The 16,477-nt window shown below is 35.4% G+C and overlaps 1 protein-coding gene across 13 annotated transcripts in view; it reads left to right on the forward strand.

Annotated features, from left to right (window-relative positions):
- The window catches only part of RYR3 (ryanodine receptor 3), a 202,162-nt gene that overhangs the window by 182,696 nt on the left and 2,989 nt on the right, over positions 1 to 16,477 (forward strand). For all 13 annotated transcript variants that reach the window (XM_019280191.3, XM_019280207.3, XM_019280202.3 and 10 more), the window contains 12 exons: positions 1,110 to 1,278; positions 1,870 to 1,956; positions 3,701 to 3,898; positions 4,483 to 4,613; positions 7,082 to 7,124; positions 7,685 to 7,812; positions 8,725 to 8,785; positions 10,821 to 10,967; positions 12,632 to 12,766; positions 14,760 to 14,916; positions 15,922 to 15,986; positions 16,090 to 16,190. In XM_019280191.3, coding sequence (XP_019135736.3) covers positions 1,110 to 1,278; positions 1,870 to 1,956; positions 3,701 to 3,898; positions 4,483 to 4,613; positions 7,082 to 7,124; positions 7,685 to 7,812; positions 8,725 to 8,785; positions 10,821 to 10,967; positions 12,632 to 12,766; positions 14,760 to 14,916; positions 15,922 to 15,986; positions 16,090 to 16,190 — 1,422 coding nt within the window. The remainder of the gene's footprint in view (positions 1 to 1,109; positions 1,279 to 1,869; positions 1,957 to 3,700; positions 3,899 to 4,482; positions 4,614 to 7,081; positions 7,125 to 7,684; positions 7,813 to 8,724; positions 8,786 to 10,820; positions 10,968 to 12,631; positions 12,767 to 14,759; positions 14,917 to 15,921; positions 15,987 to 16,089; positions 16,191 to 16,477) is intronic.

The raw sequence follows: 16,477 nt of genomic DNA on the forward strand, positions 1-16,477 counted from the left end.
ATATTTGTAGAGACACACACAAGGTGTCCTAGAGATTCCTACAGCTTCAAAAGCTATACATAATTTTCTTTTTTTTTCAATTTTGCTTCATGTTTAAAATATTTACTTCAGAGTCATTTATCTTTCTCCTCTTATTTGCCAAAATTAATTTTTTTTAAGTGTGCCATTGGGGTTAGTACTTTAGGACTGGATACACTTTGTATAGCTGGTTTGAAAACGATCCTTTTTTCCCCCTCTGTATATATGCTTATATGTGTGTGTAGGAGTGCATATACATAGATATATGTGTAAACACATATATCTGTATCTAGGGATGTCTTACATGGACATGAATGTGCACATATATATGTGCTCACATGAATGAAGTTAAATTGATTCTTGGTTTCTGTTTTGAATTATCTCATTACAGTATGCCTTCAACACCACCTATGATGGTTCAACACATTTTCATTTACTATCTCTTACCTTTCAGGCCATTTATATCATATTTCTTCAATTAAAAAGTCCCCTTCTTACATTTTATTGTCACAAAATTGTTCTGATATGATTTGTCTCTAATTTTCTTGTTTTAGGCTTTTCCACCACTTATTTTTCATAAGAATGACCACTTTCTACCTCTTTTATTTTATTGGGCTTAATTTCCCAATTCCTTCTTGTCTTCTCTTGTCTGACAGGCTTAATTCTTTTCTCAAATACTTTCACAACATATTCAAATTGCCTTCAGCTTAAAAATTTGAGTTTAAATGGCTTATATTTCTGAGACTGCAATAGGGACTCTGTTAGAAGATAAGACTCATTCATAGACACTCATTATATGATTCCTACTGCAGAAGTAGTGATAAAGTGAACCACAAACTGTATTCCTTTATCTTCATTCCTAAAACTTTCAATCATACTGATGCCTCAACATTATTTCACACATATGGAAATCCAGCTTGTTGTTGTTGTTGTTGTCGTTGTTGTTAGTAACTAAATTCCTTTATTGCTAGATAGAGAATAAAAACTAAATTTCAAAACCAAAGTTTATGAATTGAAATTAATTTAAAATGAATGCATTTACAATACAGAAGTTTGGTGCCGTATTTTTGTTTAGTTAACCTTTCTTCTAGCATGGAAGATGGTGAGAAACAAGATAAAGCAAAGGAAGTACAATCTGAGCAGCTAGAAGAGGGAAAAATGAAGAAAAAAAAGAGGAGGCATGGACAAAAAATTGAGAAACCAGAGGCTGTTATGGCTAACTTCTTCAAGGCTTTGGAAATTTATCAAACAAAGATACTTGTAAGTTTTTCTTAAATTCTTTAGTCATTGAATTTTTATTTACAGAACCCTTTTTTGATATTTAAAGGAAAAATGTCATCATAAGCGGAACGTTGGCATGAGTTTTCAGATGATTGTCTGTAGTCAGTCTCTTGTGATTTTATAATACTTCGTAGAGTTATGTAATTAAGTGTTTCTGTGTGTAATTTCTAACAGGACAGATTAGCCTCCTGAGCTCCTTTTTAGGAGCTCCTTATTTTCCATAATCTAACTTTTAGAATCTTTAACTTACTTTCTATTTTTCTTAAAACCATGAAATGTTGAATTCTCTGAAAACTCTCAAGTAGTTTTTTTCCAGTATTCTAACATTTCTTTCCACACTTCTTTCTACTTCAGTCTTCTCTGACTTATAATTTTAAGGCTATTATTTTTAATTCCATTTATCATAAAATGGGAGAATAGGCTGCCAAGAAATGCCCTTGCTTATTATAACTGGTGTATGAAGGAAACACAATTATGTATTTACTGTTTTAAAAATCTTGCTATCTATTTTTCTTATTTTGATATTACTCACAGGCTACCTTTAATTCCTTTTTTTTTTTTTACTTTCAGCACTGCTTGGCAAGAAATTTTTATAACTTAAGGTTTCTTGCTCTATTTGTTGCATTTGCCATCAATTTTATTCTTCTATTTTACAAGGTAAGGTTATGCATTGTTCTTTAAATATTTTTGTTAGTACCAGAGGTTACAGTAATTTAATGTTCGTAACTATTCAGTTTTTATTTTATTCAGGCTGAATGAAAAGAGATTCATTTAATTTCTCCTTGATAGTTGAGTTTCTAGGCACTTTTTCATTTAGTCACATAAGTGTGTTATTGTTCGGATTGTTAATCTTCTTCTGGGAAAATTGAAATCGACTACAACAATTCAAGTGTCAAAACTGTTGAATTATTTTTTTTGCATTTGTTCTCAAGATATTAAGAGACTTCATCTGGCTATTCTCAGTTACTTCTCTTTTTTCATAGTAGGCTACAGTTGTTTTTGTTTAGCTCACTGATAAAGAAGGCTATACATTCATACTTTAAACCTAATCTTGAAGGTTCACCTGAACCTAGAGTTGTTTCAGGTTCTGGTGTATAACACAAGATGATACAAAGTAGAACGTCTTCAGCAGCCTCCACCATTTTTTTTCATGAATCTTCACAACCTCTATCCATGAAACAGATCAGAATTCAGTAACGAGAACTCCCATCCATAAAAGACTTATTTTTTTTTCCTTTCCATACAAATCTGAAGTCTGGGAGAAGAGTTCTGATTTATCTATATCCTAAAATCTGGCCCTTTTGATTTTCCCTTCCTAGACAAAGAATGAAAGTTTTAATAAACTGATGAATCTTGTGTTTTTCAATATTACATATTCTAGTTCTGTTGCTTACAACCAAAAACTTCAACAAAAACAGCTGGATGGACATTCAGTCTAGAAATAATTGAGTCCTGATCTCAAATACCTTGAAATGCAACTCCTATAACACAGTTGCTGTCCCAGAGGCAGGGCAGGTAAAGATGCAAAAAATTCTTGGAAACTGGGCAGAATGTACTGCACATTCCAGGAGAAAGATGTCATGGCTATTTAGAGCTTCCTTCTTGTCTCTTTCTTTCCTTCCCTTCCCATAGGGTTAGAGAAGATGGACTTCAAATATACGTGTAGAATTCTGCTTTTGTCTATGCCAGTCTCCTTTTCTCCCCATTCTCTTCTGCTTCTCTTTGAGTGTGGTGGGTGACAACCGTTCTGTTGCAGAGCAAGGACAAAAGTTCGTGTCTATCAGTACAAGTCCATCTGTCATGCATAGCAAAGAGTCAGTGGGAGTCAAACAGGACTGAGCAGGACTTTAGCTTTGAGATAAAGTTGTCAAAAAAGGGCCCCTAGGGCTTTTATTTTAAAGGTCGGGTTTTTAAAGTCACTGGAAGAATTTAGGGCAGTGTGTCAGCTGATGAAATACTGTATATAATTTGTAAGCTCTAAAGGAAGTAATGAAATAAAAAGTTATGAACAGTGTACAAGTTGATTATATGAAAACTTTGCTTCTTTTTAGACTCGAGTAATCAGGAACAATGTAGATTATAAAAAACCCCTGAATTCAGTCATAATAGATAATCCTGTGATTCCTTGGTTCTTCCAAGAAATCATTTTTGCAGAGCTTGTCCATTTGTTTTAGTTTCGCTACAGCACTTTTAGAAAGATTTGTAAGCTGCCTGTATTTGCTTTTTCCAGATTTTCTTTTCAGTGACACGACATGATGTGGAGACTTCTGCTGTGCAAATGAAGGACTTTTAAAGCTACTGACTATCATCCTCCTCTGAGCAGGCTTTGCAAACACTATGCATCATGAAAGGGAAAGCTTGCATGTTTATTTTGTTTTCAATGTGCTTGAATTTTTCTCAGGTGACAGAAGAGCCCCTTGATGAAGTAGAGGAAGACTCTAATCTCTGGAACTCCTTTGCTGAAGAGGAAGAGGAGGAGGGCATGGTGTTTTTTGTTTTAGAAGAAAGTACCGGCTACATGGCACCTGCTCTAAGAGCACTGGCAGTTATTCATACTATCATCTCCTTTGTCTGTGTGATTGGATACTACTGCTTAAAGGCAAGTTCTTAATCTTACTACTAATCTATTATTTGTTAAACATTGGCTATGTCCCAAGGTGGCTGTTGGTGCTAATACTGGAATACCTATTTGTACCTAGCTGTTTAAAAATTCTCACTGTTCAATATGTAGATGTTTTGCTCCTGTATTCTGTCCAGCAGAAATTAGTTAACTTTGTCCATAGTGGTGTGTGTGTGCTTTGGATTTGTGGTTAAAACAGTGCAGGTGACACAGCCACATTTGGTTATTGCTGGACAGTGTTTGCGTAGTGTGAGGGCTCTCTCTTTGCTTTACTCACTCTGTGCATCCCTCAGCAGGCATGTTGGGAGGGGTCACAGCCAGGACAGCTGGCCTGAACCAGCCAGAAGGATATTCCATCATGCTCAGCAATAAAAAGTGGTGTGTGTGGGAGGGTTGGGGCTTGACTGTCTAGGTGGCCATTGCTCAGAGGCTGCCTAGGCATTGATCTGCCTGTGGGAGAGTCTAGTGTGATGTTGGGTCTTACATTTTTAGTGTTATAAAGAGTACTATAGGTACCAAAAATACGTAAACCGTGACAAAGATGTCCACTGTTTTTTCCACAGGTCCCTCTGGTTGTATTTAAGAGGGAAAAGGAGGTAGCTAGAAAGCTGGAATTTGATGGACTATACATAACTGAACAGCCAACTGAAGATGATATTAAAGGACAATGGGATCGCCTCGTTATAAATACTCCGTAAGTAAAATTAAGTGACTCTATGTAAACTGCTTATAATATTATAGCTCATTAAGCCACTGATCTAGAACCTTTCCTGTCCACCTTCCTTTGTTCATCTAAAGGAAAGGCATTTAACACCTTATATTACATGCTACAGTCGCATCAGATTCTAATGTGAAATCCTGTGTTATCTATTTAATAAACACTACTATAACACATACATTCCACCTCCTTCTCATTTTCTAGAGTTTGCAAGGATTATGTGTTTTACCTCATAATGTCTCTCCAACACATTTCACATATTAGTCTCTAGAAAGTTCTAAAAAGACAACTTCCATCCTTTCCAGTGACTCCGTTTCACTTGTATAGTAATATTCTCCTCCCTTTCTTTCCCATTCCTTGTTAAAGAAATTTGTATATGACATGAGAAGTAAATCTAGAGAAAAATAGCAGTCCTAGAATTTGAACAGGTCTGACAGGAATTTCTGTTAAGTTGTAGGCATTAGCAAATACTGTAGTAGTCATACACGGATTCTAAGTCTCATCTGCTGTTCTGCATCAGTAAGCTGCAGCAGTCTGTAGGAGTCACATGGACAAATACAGCAAGTCAGCTCTCTTCCCTGGGAAGAATGCCCTGACTACAGGCTGTTTTTCAGAATTTACTGGTAGGTTTAGATTAGCTATAAGGAAGAAGTTCTTTACTATAACAGTGGTGAGGTACTGGAACAGGTTGCCCAGAGAAGTTGTGGATGCTCCAGCCCTGGAAATGTTCCAGGCCAGGCTGGATGGGGCTTGGAGAAACCTGGTCTAGTGGAAGATGGCCCTGTCCAAAACAGGGGGGTTAGAACTAGGTGATCTTTATGGTCCCTTCCATCTATGCTTCTATGATTAGAATCTCTAAAATACTGGAGATTCTTGAATGCTTTGTTTTCCTAAACCTAAGTTTCAAGAATTTTTCTTAATTTCATTCAGCAGTATGGACTAGCACATGCTATTAAAGTTACAACAGAAGGTAATTGGGAAACTGGGGTGCTTGCTTATTTTCCAACCATTTTTTTTCACTACTGATAGCAACCCATCTAGATATCCAGTAATTTTATTTTCAGCAAAAAGAAGCACGAATTAATTAAATATATTGTCAACTTTTCCCTAATGACATGCTGTAAAGTTTGTTCTCAGCATGTTGCACTGTCTACTGAAGTTAAATGAAAGACTAAGGCTAATTTAAGCAGGCTAATCCTTCCCTCTGATGTTAACTGAGTCTCGAAGTTTAGTGCAGGTACTGTATGATCAGAATAACCACTGGTGGAGGGTACCCAGTGTTCTATATAAACTGAAATTTGCTTTCTGTAAGTGAAAAAAATTAATTAAAAATGCAAAAGAGGTACTCTGATGAATTATTAGATGTTTGTGGTAAAAGAGATAGACACAAGCTGGCTACACGATGACATATTTTGCTTACAAGCCTGAGAAATCAAGAGAAGAAATACTACAGAGCATTGGACTAGAATATACCATCCATCTGAGTCACGAGAAGCATTTGCCTTTATCTGGAATAATTTCATTCAGAATTCCAATTCAGGAAGGTAAAAATTCTAGCATAGTAGTTGGGAAGTTCTAGCATAGTAGTTGGGAAGTTCTAGCATAGTAGTTGGGAAGTTTGCCTCACATCCCAGCAGAATGGTGTTCTGGAATCTCATTTTTCTGTTGCTAGCACTTACTTTCTTTTACCAATACTGTCTTTTAGTTTAAGCAGTTATTTTTCTCTTTTACATTCCTGCATATTTTCTCAACTCAGTGTTATTTCCAGGAAATAAATTTTGTAGTGTTTCCTGCTAATTGGCATTCCTCAAAACTGACATAATATACAGTAAGATCATTAGAAGGGGGAGATCCTGGATACTGCTATATATATATTTGCTATATATTGGCAAATTATCCTCTTGAATTTCCTTGGCAGGTTTAATATTTCTAGATTTCTGTTGGCAAACTGTTGACTGGTTCTCAAGTGCTCAGCCTCTATTTGAAATGTAATCCAATGAACACAATAATTATTTATGCTTCAAAATTCTCTTATTTTCCTCTGAAAATCGTTGTCTGGTTTGATTTTTATGGCTACGAGTCATAAAGTATTTATTTAGGAGATGAATGATATTACAGTGACTACCCTGCTATTATGGAATTGTTGGGCTTATTAGGTGATAATATTTAGCATGCTGTCCTTTTGTAGCCAGTCATATTTGTGCATGGGAAAAAGAAAGGGGGTGTGGAGGGGGCAGATGATATTGCAGCAAAATATGATTAATAACAGCTGTTGTTCACATGAAAAGAAATCATTCTCATAATTTGAAGTGCAGTGAGTGAAAAAAATTATACCAAACTTTGCAATGATCAGGAACACGGTATTTTCTCCCTTTTTTTTTGTTTGTTTTTTCTTTCCTTTAACAAGTTAAATAACTTGAAATATCTTTGCCTTATCTATGTAGGTCCTTCCCTAACAATTACTGGGACAAATTTGTGAAACGGAAGGTAGGCTTTTTATATTTCTATTATGTTTTTCAGAGCAATAATCCACTATTTGGTTAATTTGGATATCCGTATAATACCTTCTGTACACATAAATACAGAAATAACTGAGAACTGAAATTTGTTTCATGGAAGTTATTGTTGTGTCAAATGTCTCAGTGAACAGGCAGCTGTGGCGTAGGTGGGAGGAGGGAGGAAGACAGAAGGCTGTGGTTTCCTTCCTAGACTCAGACATATGAAATAACTTTGTGCTGTCAATCTGCCAGCGGGTCTAATTTACAATCATTGTCATCTTTAGTATACAAAGCCCTCTCATTGCCCTAAAAAAAGAAAAACATGCCAGCTTAAATGACAGAAAATTATACATAAGTTTTCAGATAATAGCCTTTAATGCTTCTATTTTTCTTTTTCATGCTCCCCTCTTTTCCTGGGAGTTCTTACTGTTCTAGTAGTGTTAATTGTGGAGGACTTTTTTTTTTAATTCCTGACAACTACTGGTCTAAAGTAGGTGAATGTCACTGAGGACTTCCACTGAGCAAAAGCTTCTCTTCTTCCATTTTCAGGTTATCAACAAGTATGGAGACTTATATGGAGCAGAGCGCATTGCAGAACTTCTGGGTTTGGACAAAAGTGCCCTTGATTTTAGTCCAGTGGAAGAGAGCGAACCAGAAGAGGCATCTCTTGTGTCATGGTATGACTTCTGAACTTCACAGACAAATTATGTGTTGGTGTATCTTCACCATCAAAGATAAAAATGGATTTAATTTTGAAACTGTCGTGATGTTTTCCTCAGCATGGAAAATTCAAATGGATAAGTCTTCCTAGTGTGGAAGTAAAATAAAATAGCTTTTTGTTTGTTCTAAACCACAGTTGTGTTATAAAAGTAAGAAAAAAAAATCAGTGAATTTATGCTGACTGATATAGTTGGCCACTCTTCTAAACAATTATTAATGCAGCATTTAAAAGGTCTTACAACAGAGTTTATAAAAAATAATTGATAATATTGATAATAACTACCTAGATAACAGGTGTCTAGTACAGATTCAGAGATGTTTTCCTGACTTAATCAGTCAGTCAGGATGAGAGTTTGAAAGTGTCCCAGTCCCAAGTGATTTATGCTCCTACAAGAGTTGGTTTTCTCAACCAACGTAAGATGCACAAGAAAGATTTCCCTTTGCACACCATCCAATGGCTAATAAAATATTTAGAATATTGCAGAAGGCATTACCTTTTCTCTTGGTTATTCTGGCAATATTTTACACTAGACAGAACACTTATCTCTTGAATTCAAGCAACCTGCGGTCCACATTTCACTACTTTTGGCAAACATTTTAATTTTTTAAGTCTGGAATATGGCAGTATCACTTTTCCTGAAATTGTTACATCAGTTTTGTTGGTTTAGAAACTCTTTATGGGTGCTCAGAATTAATGAATAGTTTCTTAAAAATGAAGAACCCGGATCACGCAAAAAATGAACAGTTGATTTATATCACCACCTTCAGCAAAAAAATGTGAAGTGCCAAAACTAGTTTGCTGTTTATAAATACAGTATTCAATACTTATTTTTGACATTTATGTATTTCAAAAATTTTGTGTTTCTTAGGCTAAGCTCCATTGATACAAAGTACCACATTTGGAAGCTCGGAGTTGTTTTCACTGATAACGTGAGTATGTTAGCCTAGGAGAATATGCTTTGATTTACTCTAAACATGGTTATATGTCTTCCATCATCTGCTTTTATTTTAAACAAACATACACAAATAATATTGCATTACAGAGCCATTTTAAAATATTTTTTTTTCTGTCTTGTGTTGTAGCAAATTGCTTTAATTTATGTCAGAATTTTATTTGTGGTTCTAAAGGGCAATATGCACCTCCTCACCACTGATACAATGTCAGCATTTCAGAAGTTAATGGGGCATTCATTTAATTTTGTAGAAATCAATCTAGCAACCAAAGGTGTCTTTTCTCAAAATCAAGCACAGTGTACAAAAAGATATCCTTTTTTATACTTTAATAATGTGTTTGACATGACTGGTTAATTCTTACCTTTCAAACCTTCTCCTTTGGAAGAACTATGTTTAGTTAAATTTTTTTTTTTTTTTTGGTGAGCATTCCCAAACAAACAAGAAGGTCAAGGTGAATCAATCAAATGACAATGTCCTAAATTCCTTGTGCACTGAAAGCACACTGAGCCATTTTTCCTCAGTATAAGTTTTGACATCAAAGTGGGTTCAGGTTCACTGCTTGTTAGAAGAATAAGCTGTGTTATGTGCCTTAGGTTTTGTGGGCGTCCTGGGTGACGTGGTCTAAGACTTCAACAAAGTGTCTCGAGAGTAACACATTACCACATTTTTCCATCCAGAATCAGTATTAAAATTTAAAGTACTGTGTCACAAACTCCTCAACCAAAACAGTTTCACAGTAGAGGTTATTGATGTTAATAATATCATTATTATTTAATTTTAAATTTATATTTTAAATGTTTATTTAAATATTTTATATGCATCTAAATTATGTATTTAAATATGTAAAAATAGAGATCTCAGCGTAACTAAGCAATAAATGCTCCTTAAATGAACAGTGGAGAGGATGAGAGACAGAGTAAGTCTTTTTGAATATGTAAAATGGAATTATTACATTCAGACTGTGATTCAAATCAGATCATGAGAATATTACTTTATTTCATAACTGTTGTGGACAGAATTAAATCTTTGGACACAGTTTCTCAGGGAGGTGCTGCTGTTGAGTCACGAGGTACAGGAAGGACCCCCTTCTTTCTAAACTCCTCAGAGAGGAGTCTGGGTGTGGCTGCATCCAATCTTAGTCTCAGACTTGGACAATGGTTTATGTCTAAAGGTGTAATTGATCCTTTATACAACTTTGTCCTGCAGAGTTAAGGATGGCAAACCAAATATACTTGTATAGGTAAAATAAGTGGTTTATTTCAATTGATTATGATAATGATTAGACTAAAGGACGTTTTAATCAGAATTATATACTGCACAGTAAAGATGGTTATAACTGCTATTAAAGTAAATTATTTATTAAATTAATGGTTTAAAAGGTAGCTTAATAATTATTTGTTGCTGCCCTTGCACAATTATTGTTATGTTACTTGCCCATATCAGTGACAGTGGGCAAACCTCTTTGGTTCAGCCTCAAGGAGTAACCCTGGGGAGCGTTCCCACTCAAGTAAAGAATCTACACACACACCCCTGGGAGTGCAAGAAATCCCTGCCATTAAAAAAGTAGGACTGAGCTTTTACAACATAAAGTGATTGACTGGAACTCATATATTCCCAGGCTAGTCATGCTAGCAGAGCACCATTCATCTTAAAATAAGTTATTAGTACTATCACTCCTTGGGTGCTCTATCAGGAAACACCTGCCTTCCACAGCCCTGCCAGTGCCAGTAGCTGTCAGGACACACACGGTTTTCACATCCTTGTGATGTCTATTTTTGGGGTTGTTGAATGAGGCTGGTCTCAGTGTTTTTCAACAGCAAAAGCAGTGTGACATCCCCCTCCATCACTGGTAATTTTCAAAAGCTGGATGAAGTTTAAGCTGTTTCTTCCCCACATAGGCAAAGTGTCCTATTACAACAACTTGAGTGACTTAAAAAAACAGCTGTGTTCTGGGTCCAATAATCCATATCAGTGCCTGCTAACCCTCTGTCACTTTTCACTTTCTCTGCAGTCATTTTTATACTTAGCTTGGTACACAACTATGTCTATCCTTGGGCACTACAACAACTTCTTCTTTGCTGCTCATCTTCTGGATATTGCTATGGGTTTTAAGACATTGCGAACTATTTTGTCTTCAGTTACTCACAATGGCAAACAGGTTAGTGCTACATGCAAAGGTCTGAAAAGAAATACACTTTGTAATAGTACTGGAAAAAATTTGTTGTACCAGAAATATAGGAATGGAATTCATTTTTATCATTATATGATTGATCATCTCTTCTGCAACACAATACATGTTAAACTCCATGAAATTATAACAATCTATACCCACCAAGTGCTGATAGATAAAGAAGTTTCATACACAATAGAAAACACATCATTTTAGAAAAAATACAGGAGTATGAATTACTACCTAACCAGCTCCTTCTATATTCTCAATGACGAGCTGATTGGTGACAAATACTAAGAATACACAAGTCCTCCTTAGCTACAACAGTAATAATGATCTAGGCATTGAGATTTCAATACTTGGCTAATAAGAATGTGCTTAAAGGTGTGGGCATTCTGCACTGTGAAACACAGTTCTATATCACTTTGTCATGCAAAAATCAGGTTAATAAAGTGTATTTCTAAAACTGATTGTTAAAATTTCTGCAGGGAATCATTCTCTGATCTCCAAAGACTCCATGTTCCTAGCTAGCATAACAACAAAAAACAAGCTTTACAGTTTTTAACTTACATTTAAGAAATCTAATTTCCCCAAAATATAATTTCAAACACACACATTCCATTCCTTCCCAAATGCAGTAACATATATTCTAAGCCCACTCCTATGCCCTGCTAGATTTGTCAAAACATTTTAAACCACATGATGTTTTGGAAGAGGCATAAAAATATACCCACACAAGGTGATGATGTGTATCATTACACAAACAATTGAAATCTCTGGCTTTATCCTGTTTATTTTACTTTAGGATGACCAAATTCATATTAATGATTGTTATGATTTATATATTTTTTTATGAATTCTTTTTTAAATGTAATTGTCAAAACTGAGCATAGTTGACAAAACTCTTTCAACCCAAGACCATGGTTTTTTGTTACATTCTTAACAAGCAAAGATTAGTTTTTGTAATCCTGTTGCTTTTCTGGCTAGTAGATATGAACACTGAAAGACAGCTGCAGATCTCTGAAATGAAATGTTCACTTTGGGAATATGCTGACAGATCTGCGACAGTGATAATTGACCAGCTTGTCCTTCAATGCTCTCATGTTTCTTTTAAAAGAGTAAATACTGGTTGTTGCATTTTTTAAAATACGTGTCTTTCAGAAACTCCTCTCCAGAGCTGTATCTTCTAGCAGCAACTTCAACAGAGAATATAATCTAGTCTCATTAACTGCTAAACCTTTTCACCTAATGGTTTAATTTCCTTAAAAGCAGGACCTGGAAATGACTTACTCTTATCTAAAAACTTTTCTATCCATTTTACTAATAGCTTTGCTGAACAGCTTTAGAACAGAAAGTAGACTATGATGTCATTATAAGTCCTAATAAATCCCAGTTGAAATTATTTGTCAAATTATCCAAAGGGTTTTATTTTTAATACTTAATTTTTATTGTATATCCAGTGTTTCAAGTTACTATAATTTAACTTTTAAACTAGAGAGTGTAAAAATTGCTTTGGTGGTACACACATAACTGCTATCTTTAGTTTCCTTATTGGGATAGGTACAATATGACCCATTTCAATATTTAAGGCAATGCACCAAGCTGGTATGTCTCTTCTATTCTCTATTTTCATGTCATGTCTCCACACACAGCTTGTGCTTACTGTGGGACTCCTTGCTGTAGTAGTGTACCTTTACACTGTGGTCGCCTTCAACTTCTTCCGCAAATTCTACAACAAAAGTGAAGATGAAGATGAACCAGACATGAAGTGTGATGACATGATGACGGTAACTAAAACACTACCTGCATGCCTCAAATGTCATCCTGAATTTTCAAATGGATACTTTAGACAGAACGATACGTAAGGAGCGATGTGTCTGTTGTTAAATCCATTGGGTTCTTCTTCTTGATAAATGTCATTTTGGAAATATGAACAGTCTTGAAGTTCCTTCTGCATTCTCCAATAGTCTAAACTCGACAGCAAATAGATGACACATAGGAAGATATTCTGAATTTTTCTCCTGCATACTGTGGTATATGATTTGCTGCAATGCTTTTGCAGCTGAGGATGGCAAAGCCTCAAAGTAAAAAAGTAAAAAGTAACCCTCAAAGTAAAAAAGGAATTTCTTGACAAACTGGTCAGAGCTGCTCTTTCTTCCGAAAAGAAGCTGTGTGGTCGCAACACAAATAAACCCCATTTGTTTTCAATGTTTGCAAATGTCCTGTCCTTACTTGGCTTATATGAATTATATGATGTTATTAGCAGCAGTTATAAAAGCCTGCTCCAAAATTACAATTAGTAATTTAGTCATGAAGAAGGAAGTCAAGGGTGAAAAAGCAGAAATTACAACTTATTATGGGTGATAATCTTATGACACCAATTTATGATCTGATTTCCACCTATTGCCACTGAATGTTATTTCTGTCAAAATAGCACATACAGATACATATTAATATATGAAGACGATTTGATTTTCTTACTGTATACAGAAAACACAAATTCAGGTATTAAAAACATAATATTCTGAGTTTGTGGCCAGTTAGTATCTCCCATGGAACAGAAACGCTCTCTGCCCTGCATTACACACCAAAGACAGAATAAAATACCTCAGAACAGAGTTGTACCATAGACTTCACAGAATGATCTTCCCTATTCTTGAACTTTCTCTTAAACAGTGCAGGTTAGACATGCAAATTACAGAAATTATGAAACCTGCCCAAACTTTGTGAGCTGGATACTATGGTCAGGTCATAAAATTGGTGTAGGAATAATTAGAGTAATAAAACTATACTACATTTTAAACCACTCTATCAAGTGAGGTAAATAAATTCTAAGTTATATTTTTAAATTAAACACATACTAGCATCTTAAGTCATCAGTAAAATCGCACTATAAAAATGGATGTATAGTTCTGTTTAGTGTTTGCTAATGCCAGGTTTTATACTCATTATTTAACATCCACTGCTGTCTAATGTGACTCCAGAAAACTGGCTGTGCTTAGAGATTGATATTGTTTTGAACCCACACTGTATGGCTGAAGGCGGTTTTCAAGGTTCTGTAGCCAGTCATACAGGAATATCAGTAGTTTATCACTCCTGCAGAAGATTCCATTCCAATGTACTTACATAGACTAAATATACAGATTATCAAAGATTTTTCTATTAAGATTTGTATCTTCAAAAAATATGACAACAATACTTTTGTAAAGTGATTTCATCTGCATTGAACTGAACACAGGTAGTTTCACAGATCACAACTAATTTACAGTATAATAAACCAGAAATCTAGTATTGCAAAATTAAATTATCCAGAAACTACCTACACACAGGTAGATCTACTTGTTGTGAATATCCCACTGTTTATTTCATGGCACTATTCTCCACATTTCTAAACTTCACTGCGAGACTTTAAAAGATGTTATCTGCCAAGTCAGAGCAAGGCGGAACCTTAGCAATAAATATAAGGAATTGAATACAGTAACAAATACAAGAAAAATACCCCCAAAATGGTCTGGAAGTTAGACCCAGGGAGTGAGGAGTGGGTAACAGCTGATGTTGACTCCCCCTCTTAGTAAGTGTACCTGAAGGTGGAATCACATTAGTTAAGAAAGTAACAGATTTTGGGTGCAGTGTGTTTGATACATGAGAAATTATATTATGTGTTCTTGTTAATATAAATTGTCAAGAGAATTAGCAGAGCAGAATAATTTTAAAAAAAGAAAAACCCCAACAGAATAATTCATAGTAAATATATCTGTAATTTTTCTCTCTCTTTTTTAGTGTTACCTGTTCCACATGTATGTTGGTGTAAGAGCTGGTGGTGGCATTGGAGATGAAATTGAGGATCCTGCTGGAGACCCTTATGAAATGTATCGAATTGTCTTTGACATCACATTTTTCTTCTTTGTCATTGTTATCCTATTGGCCATTATTCAAGGTACCATCACTTACCTTAATAGACATTCTTCAAAATTAGTTCATCATTGTAAAACATATTTATGTCTGAGGTAAATTTACCAGTATTGCTATAAAGACTTATTTCTGAGTTTATAAAATCATTAATTCTGCAAGTAAGAATTTTATATTAATTCATACATTATATGCCTTTTCCCAAGTACTACACAAAGTGTAAGGAATGTAACTTACCTGGGTTGCAGTGTTTATGAACACTTTTACTGCTATCCAGCAGTGATGAAGCTTGTGCAGGATCACTGTTCTCCTATACTAAGAATTTAAACCTGGGAGAGCCTTGCTGAAGACACTCTTCCCACTTTTAGCCTGGAATCACCACAGCTGGGGAATGGAGACTTTCCTGTTGTAAAGGGTAAATGACATGGAGAAAGTCACCATGGCCGCATAGCCATTTCCTCATTTCTTTAGAGGTTGATTTACAGTTGTAATTGGTTTGCAGTTGTGGTTTACAGCAAGCAAGACCCCTCTTCAGTGATGGGCAGCATTCAACACTCATTGCACAAAATCTCTAAGGCTGTTAGGAAAAAACCCCACTGTTTTATGGCAACCTGGTGGCAAAGAAAAAATGTAACACATCTATACAGAGGAAAAGTTACAAATGTCACAGTCCCCAGAATGATCCAGTTCTTTTCTTAAAATGTTGAAAGCGGAGGAGTAATGCTTCAAATGTGACACAGACTCACAAACTGGCCAAGGTAGGCTGGGGGAGCAGAGCTGTCTTTGGTTGAACAAGACTTGGGATACAAGAATTTCATGAGAAGAGTGAAAATTAATTTCATTCATGGGAACAAAAAAAGACGAGTTTATGTAAGGTTAAATGGACTATAATAAAGCCCCAAAACGTCTTTCTACTCTCAAGAGTATGTACAAATACATTAAATCCTAGACAGTGGAGGATGCCTGACTGACATTACTTGCAATATGAATATTGCTAAGTACTGAAGTGTTGCTACTTTTCTATTTTAAATAGGTCTGATTATTGATGCTTTTGGTGAATTAAGAGACCAGCAAGAACAAGTGAGGGAAGACATGGAGGTAGGAAGCACATTACATTTTTCATTGCTCTTCTTCATCTAGATTGTCACCAATTAGAGCCTTTGAGTTAAAATTCATCTCTAATCACAACTTTTGCTTTCAGACCAAATGCTTTATTTGTGGAATCGGCAATGACTACTTTGACACAACCCCACATGGTTTTGAAACACATACTTTGCAAGAACATAACTTGGCAAACTATTTGTAAGTACATTTTACAATTGGAACTGTGATAAAGAGACCTGTCAGATGTAGTGTAATTTAGGTGCACACATTGCTGAAAATCCCAAGACAGAATGCTATAAAACTGAGGAATATCTCCTCTCCTTTCTGGTCTCTGCTCCACTATTCCACACTGCTGGTTATCTTTGAAGTGCTCACCTTACACATAGGTACCTTAGTAGAATGAGACCAGAAGGCATATCAACTCCTTATTCTGCTGGAAGGAAAGCTAGATATGGGGAAGGATAGCAGACAGTTCAATATGTTGC

This window comes from Corvus cornix, chromosome 5 (assembly GCF_000738735.6).
Source record: "Corvus cornix cornix isolate S_Up_H32 chromosome 5, ASM73873v5, whole genome shotgun sequence".
Classification (NCBI taxonomy): Eukaryota; Metazoa; Chordata; class Aves; order Passeriformes; family Corvidae; genus Corvus; species Corvus cornix.